The 7,112-nt window shown below is 48.4% G+C and overlaps 1 protein-coding gene across 4 annotated transcripts; it reads left to right on the top strand.

Annotated features, from left to right (window-relative positions):
* Positions 1-910: 910 nt before the first annotated feature.
* hyi (hydroxypyruvate isomerase) lies at positions 911-6,279 on the top strand. Of its 4 annotated transcripts, XM_072439151.1 has the most exons (8): positions 911-1,145; positions 2,893-3,004; positions 3,159-3,273; positions 3,576-3,654; positions 4,209-4,258; positions 4,881-4,950; positions 5,938-6,072; positions 6,141-6,279. In XM_072439151.1, the coding sequence occupies exons 1-8, from the start codon at positions 947-949 to the stop codon at positions 6,206-6,208; spliced, it is 828 nt and encodes a 275-aa protein (XP_072295252.1). In that variant the 5' UTR covers positions 911-946; the 3' UTR covers positions 6,209-6,279. The 4 variants fall into 4 exon arrangements, with proteins under 4 accessions (XP_072295252.1, XP_072295253.1, XP_072295255.1 ...); XM_072439152.1 differs by lacking the exon at positions 4,209-4,258; XM_072439154.1 differs by lacking the exons at positions 3,576-3,654; positions 4,209-4,258.
* Positions 6,280-7,112: the final 833 nt, after the last annotated feature.

The following is a 7,112-nucleotide window of genomic DNA, read 5'->3' as shown; positions in this document are numbered from 1 at the left end:
CATGAGATGGTAGTTTCATAGACCCTGCTCACCTCTGGTCTGTTTATCAGTAGAAGTTATGAACTCTCCAAATAATGTCGTCACCTGTCACTCATGTTTGTTTACTCAATCCACATGGTCCACTGGCCCTAGGGGCCCTATGGGCCCTACGGCCATGTTTACTCGTCTCTTTTGGATTAGATGTGTCAAACTATATTTTAAAACCATTTCTTGCAGCACCGGGAGCGGGTGCAGCACCGGGAGCCTTTGTTTGAAGGTTATTTTGTGTTTTTACCAAAGCTTTTATTTTACACTGAATTTTAACATAATTTTCATATTTAATGAATATATATTTTTTGATTTTATGTTTAAAAAATTCAAATGCAAAAAAATTATACTACGCAAATTCTGTGTAATAAAAGCCCTGGTGATAGAAACACAAAATAACATCATAGTTTGAGATCAATATTGCGACTCCTGTGTGGCCCCTGTGTAGGCCCTGTATTGCCCCTGTGTGGCCCCTGTGGTCAGTATATGATGATCTGTTGCTTCAAAGTGAGTTTTGTAAATACTTAATGCACAACTTTTTCTCTTCTCATTGTTGTTTTCAGATTGATTGACAGGTCAAAGCCGTGATTGATTGACACTCGTGACACTTCCGGTGTCATTGTGGAAACCACAGACTTCATTTGAAAATGGACAAATTGGACTGAATTTGGACAAAATGACATGTTTCTTTTGGACCTTTTGAGCCTTATGTTTTCACTCGGATCTTGATCCGTTTTTGTTTTTGTGTTTTACGTTTGACAAATATGAAAAATAATAAAATATTGTATTTGGCGGTGACGCGCTGACGTCACGCGACGTAGTCACGTGGCTCTGCGTGGTTCAAAATGCAGGCAGCGCATTGTCACGTCAGACTTCAGAGGCCGCTGACCGCAGGCGCACTGACCCTCGCGGCTCCATTATGCCTCCGCTCCAGTTTTGTGCTAATCTCACGTGGCTGTTCACGGAGCTCCCGGAGCTCAGCCAGAGGATCTACGCCGCGGCAGCCGCCGGGTTCCGCGCGGTGGAGGCGGCGTGGCCCTATGACGAGGAGCTGCTGGAGCTGCAGAGGGCCCGGGACGCCACGGGGGTCGAGATGGTCCTCATCAACACTCCTCCAGGTGCTCACACATGACCTCATCGGTTTAAATAACGTTCTAAAGTTTTTCATACTCCAAAATGAACTTTTACAGTTCAAAACAACCGCTAAAGTAACGTAACGTCGTTGAATTGAATTGTATTTTGAACAGAAACACTCCAGAATGAATCACTGTCAGAGACTGTGGCATCAACATAAGAATGTATCATTCTTTCCTAAAATAGAGTCAGACTCAAAAAAAGTTTTAAAATGTCAAAGAACAGAATTCACAAACATGAACTTGTCCTGATGATTCAGTCAAACATAAAACAATGATAAAACAACATATATAAGTCAAAAAGAAAAACAATTTAAAGCTATAGGATAAAAATTAAATAAAAATAGGCTTAATATGTAAAGAACATTTACAGATGCTGAAAGTGACAGTGTTTTAAGAAGTGTTCATGAGAGAAACTGTTCTAGTGGAGGAGGTTCTGGTCCTGATGGAGCCTCCTGCCTGAGGGGAGTGGCCTCCTGCCTGAGGGGTGTGGCCTCCTACCTGAGGGGTGTGGCCTCCTGCCTGAGGGGAGTGGCCTCCTACAGAGATGAAGTCTGCAGCCGATCACCTTCTCAGCAGAGGGCGCTGTAGTCTCTGTTTGTCCCTGACTCTGGCTCCAGCGTACCACACAGTGATGGAGGAGGTGATGAGGAGGTGATGGAGGAGGTGATGGAGGAGGTGAGGAAGGACTCAGTGATGGTCGTGTAGAACTGCTCTATCATCAGCTTGTCTTTCTTCAGCTGCTGCTGGAAAGTACATCCTCTGCTGGTCCTTCTTGATGAGGAGCTGATCTCCCACTTGAGGTCCTGGTGATGGTGGTGCAGAGGAGGTGGAGGGAGTCCACAGTGGTGATGGGGGAGTCTGAGATGGTGAGGGGGGGCTGTGTCTTTTGGGCGTTGAACTCCAGGTTGTTACCGCTGCACCAGCCGCTCCACCTCCTGAAGACAGACTCATCCCCGTCCCAGATGAGCCCGATGAGGGTGGTGTCGTCATGTTGATGAGGGTGGTGTCGTCATGGCGATGAGGGTGGTGTCTTGTGCTGATAGTCCCAGTGTCTGAGACATTCTTCTCCAGCCGCACACACTGGCTCAGATCCGTCAGGAAGTCAGTGCTCCACCTGCAGGTGGAGTCAGTGCTCCCCCTGCAGGTGGAGTCAGTGCTCCCCCTGCAGGTGGAGTCAGTGCTCCCCTTGCAGGTGGAGTCAGTGCTCCCCTTGCAGGTGGAGTCAGTGCTCCCCTTGCAGGTGGAGTCAGTGCTCCCCCTGCAGGTGGAGTTAGTGCTCCCCTTGCAGGTGGAGTCAGTGCTCCTCCTGCAGGTGGAGTCAGGCAGGTTGAGCTGGGAGAGCTTGTCCTGGAGCAGAGCAGGAGGTGGTGTTGATCTTGGTGTAGGTTCTCGGGGAGTCCAGGTGCTGCAGGTGAAGTGGAGAGCCAGGTTGATGGAGTCGTCACAGACCTGTGGCTCTGTAGGTGAACTGCAGGAGGTCCAGCAGGAGGTCCAGCAGGGGGGAGGTGAAGGACTTGAGGTGGGGCAAGTCCAGGCGTTCAAATGACTTCATGACCACAGACGTACCACAGGTCTGACGTCATGAAGGCTTCTTGGGGACAGGGACAATGATGGACGACTTGAAGCTGGGACATGGCATGACAATAATCCCATTATCTCAAATCTAAATAAAGTCTATGAAGTTCACAGACATCAAGTGTCCACAGACGTGACCAGGTCTGTGTTTCAGGAAACCTCCGGGCCGGAGACCTGGGTCTGGGAGCCGTCCCGGGCCGAGAACAGGAGTTCAGACAGGGGCTGGAGCAGGCCGTGCAGTACGCTCAGGCCCTGCAGTGCAAAAGGTGATTCTGCTCAGTGTCCTTCTGCTCGGCGTCCTTCTGCTCGGCGTCCTTCTGCTCGGCGTCCTTCTGCTCGGCGTCCTTCTGCTCGGCGTCCTTCTGACGTGCGTCTTTAGTGCGACACTTGTTTAAACACTGCTGTGGTTTGGGCCCCCAGGATCCACCTGATGGCAGGGCGTGTCCCTCTGGGCTCAAACAGAGCAGATGTGGCCCAGGACATGGAGAGGATCTTCATCCAGAACCTGACGTACGCTGCAGATCTGCTCTCAAAGGTGGGACACAAACACTCGTTTGAATGTAGTGGGGTTCAAACTGAGCTGGGGGCCCACGCTTTCTTCTAAATGGGCCCCTCAAAGTGGAGCGAGACGTCCAAAGCAGGAGCCATGACATTGTGTCCCTGGGCAAGACACTGCAAGACCGTGTGCGGCAGTGTTCGAGTGACTTTAGAGAGTGGGACTGACTTTAGAGAGTGGGACTGACTTTAGAGAGTGGGACTGACTTTAGAGAGTGGGACTGACTTTAGAGAGTGGGACTGATAAAAATGTGCCATTGGTTCAGCTGGTTTCTCTTGCAGAAGGGCATCACTGGTCTGATTGAGCCAATCAACACACGGATCACTGACCCCGCCTACTTCCTGGACTCTCCTCATCACGGTCAGACTCTGCATTTAAAGCCCCGCCCACTGTGTAACATTTCAGCCAATAAATGGACACGACAAAAATGAAGTAGCTGCATTCACTGTGAGGGGCTCGCCTCTCCACAGACCTGTCTGCTATTGTGCAGTGTGAGTGGGTCTGTGTGGCAGCGCGGGGGCAGGAAGTTTACAGGAAGTCCACAGGAGGTTTATAGGAAGTCCACAGAAGGTTTATAGGAAGTTTACAGGAAGTCCACCGGAAGTTTACAGGAAGTCCACCGGAAGTTTACAGAAAGTTTACAGGAAGTTTACAGGAAGTTTACAAACTGCACCACATTAGGACTTTGGATTTGAATATTGATTTGGTGAAGGCAAAGCAGTTAAGCAGAGGGGCCAGGCTAAGGGGCCGAGCTGGGGGCCGAGCTGGGGGGCCGGGCTGAGGGGCCGGGCCGGGCTTGCTGGGCTCAGGGGCCTACTGTCCCATCTAACCCGCAGGTATTTGACAGAAATGTTGCGCAGTGGGCCTTTAACAATAAATGAAGTTATGAAGTAAAGAATGTCCTGATGTTGCAGCGGCGGCCATCTTGGAGAAGCTGGGAAAGCCCAACCTCAAGCTGCAGATGGTGAGTGTGTGTGTGTTGACGTGTGTTGTCGCGTGTGTTGTGTTGTCGCGTGTGTTGACGTGTGTTGTGTTGTCGCGTGTGACGTGTGTTGTCGCGTGTGTTGACGTGTGTTGTGTTGTCGCGTGTGTTGACGTGTGTTGTGTTGTCATGTGTGTTGACGTGTGTGTTGTGTTGACGTGTGTGTTGTGTTGACGTGTGTGTTGTGTTGTCGCGTGTGTTGTGTTGACGTGCGTGTTGACGTGTGTTGTGTTGTCGTGTGTATTGACGTGTGTTTTGTTGTCGCGTGTGTTGTCGTGTGTTGTGTGTGTTGACGTGTGTGTTAACGTGTGTTGTGTTGTCGCGTGTGTTGACGTGTGTTGTGTTGTCGCGTGTGTTGTGTTGTCGCATGTGTTGACGTGTGTTGTGTTGTCGCGTGTGTTGTGTTGTCGCGTGTGTTGACGTGTGTTGTGTTGTCGTGTGTTGTGTTGTCGCGTGTGTTGTGTTGACGTGTGTTGTGTTGTCGCGTGTGTTGACGTGTGTTGTGTTGTCGCGTGTGTTGACGTGTGTTGTGTTGTCGCGTGTGTTGACGTGTGTTGTGTTGTTGTGTGTGTTGACGTGTGTTGTGTTGTCGTGTGTGTTCCAGGATGTGTTCCACTGGCAGATCATGGATGGGAACCTGACTCAGAACATCCTCAGATATTTCCCTCACATCGGTGAGAACATCTGAGGAGCTGATGCTGTTACAGTCGTGTTAAAGCTTCACTACGTTACATTCCTGCCGTGGAGTCGTTTCTGCTTTGGCTGAAACGTCACACTGGTTGTGTTCAGATTCTAGAATGTGGTGATGTCACACTCCCGCCATCGACGCAATAGGTGCTCGTGATGCAGTGATTAATATTTTCAAATCAGATTGCATCATTGGCTGTAAGAAATGCAGGTGAATATCGTATTGAGGTGAATATCGTATCAAACCGAGATCTGGCATTCCCATAGTTATTTCCTACTCACTATTTTATCATGGAATCACCAAAAGGTAAATTCACAAATGTTAAACCAGGATCGTTTGTCTTGGTCACTCGACCCTGGACCGTTTAGCTGCGATCTACATGCAGCAGTGCGAGGGGCCGGCGAGGGGCCTACAAGCAGAGCAAGAAAGATTAAAAAGCTATTTTAAAGAAAACTGAAGGGTTTTGAGCTGAGTAAAAAAGTAAATAACCTGAAAATAGGCAAAAATTAGCACAAAATCGTGTCTGTTTCAGCTGTAGGTGTCAGTGTGTTTTTACAGTGCGCTCTGTGGAACGTTCCAGAGCGTTCACATGAGACGTGAAGGGTTCATCGCCTTTGGCACTAATTACAGCCTCAAGTCTTTTTGAGGATAATGCTACGAGCTCAGCCACTTATTTCTTACAAATCATTGAATCTAATTGTCACCATGATATGCAATAGCAATATTGTGATATTTGAATATAATTTTGACATTAATTTCAGTTATTGTGAAACTGCCAAACTCTAAACTGGCCTTGATTTGAGTCTTTTCTGCTTAAAAAGCGTACTTTTCAGATGGACTACTTTTGTGTCGATGCAATATATTTAATTTCTTCCCATCTTGATTATTGCCTTGGCCAGAATGTTCAATATCGATACATCGTAATAAATTGCAAATGAGCTGAAAATGAAAATCTGTGCGTCCTCTGCTTAAGGTCATGTCCAGGTCGCTCAGGTGCCGGAGCGGAACGAGCCCGACACTCCAGGAGAGCTCAACTTCAGCTACCTGTGGGACGTCCTGGAGCGCCATCACTACCAGGGCTTTGTGGGCTGCGAGTACCACCCTCTGGGTGAGTGAGGGGCCCCGCACGGAGTTGTGAGTGTATGTGCATGCGCGCTGACCTACTGTGTCCTACAGGGGGCACTGCAGCTGGACTGGGCTGGCTGAAGGAGTACTGGACCCGGAAAGAAGCTCGTGAAGACTGACCTCAGCTCTGGAGCTCGTGGCTCTGTTCTTCTGCCAAACCCTTTTGTTAATGTTCAATAAAGATTGCACTTGTACTGTTTCTGTTCTCCTTATTCCTGAAGCCAGTCCCTTCCTCCTCCCGGCCCGTCCCACCCTCCTCCCGGCCCGTTCCTCCCTCCTCCCGACTCGTTCCTTTGACATATTCTTGTTCTCAACATTCATGTTTTTGACCAGGTTCAGGAACAACGACACTTGGCAGGAATCCTCCAGTTTGAGTTTGTCTGAACATGGTCAACACTCAGGTCTCATGAGCAGGACAGGCCCCGCAGCAGGACGGGAAACCATGACAACGCTGGACCAGAAGGCACTCTGGTCCCACACAGAACTCGGGCTGGAGAAGTACAAGTACACAGGATTATACTGCGGTGCAGCTCACAGTATTTGTATCTTATATAAAGTTGTATTCATATAAAAAGTACAGAATTGAGTGATGAATATTTACAGTTTCTTAATCTCAATTACGACATAATGTGAACATTTGCACAACCTCCTCCACGAGATGAAATGGAAACAAAACCATTTTGTAGTTTGTCGAATTTGACTCAATCTCTCATTTTATCAGAAAAATACTATTTAGATCAAACATGTTAGAGATAGAGTTTTTAAACATCGATTTAGCTTGATTCACTTCTGAGCCTCACAAAACGTATATTATGCTGAATGTCCTCTTGTCTCTTCTGACCCTGTTCTCACTCTGGTCCTCATCACAAACTCATTTAGATTCATTCAGATTGATGAAAGTGCATCCCTCCGAGCATCAAAGACACTCGGCATCTGTGACGAGGCTCTGGAGATGATTCTGCTGAACTTCCCTCTGCTGCCACTAGATAGAGCACTAACACAAACACTGCAGAATGTGACGCG

Source organism: Eucyclogobius newberryi, unplaced genomic scaffold, assembly GCF_026437365.1.
Source record: "Eucyclogobius newberryi isolate DKJ021-1_F unplaced genomic scaffold, fEucNew1.0.hap1 SCAF_9, whole genome shotgun sequence".
Lineage (NCBI taxonomy): Eukaryota > Metazoa > Chordata > Actinopteri > Gobiiformes > Gobiidae > Eucyclogobius > Eucyclogobius newberryi.
This window is presented reverse-complemented; position numbering and strand designations above follow the sequence as displayed.

What these genes read in the sequence shown, in the direction of transcription:
- hyi (XM_072439151.1), top strand. Translation starts at nt 947, where the DNA reads ATGCCTCCGCTCCAGTTTTGTGCTAATCTCACGTGGCTGTTCACGGAG. An exon ending in CAGGCCCTGCAGTGCAAAAG is followed by an intron (nt 3,005 to 3,158) that starts GTGATTCTGCTC and finishes TTGGGCCCCCAG; the next exon opens with GATCCACCTGATGGCAGGGC. An exon ending in CTGCAGATCTGCTCTCAAAG is followed by an intron (nt 3,274 to 3,575) that starts GTGGGACACAAA and finishes TTTCTCTTGCAG; the next exon opens with AAGGGCATCACTGGTCTGAT.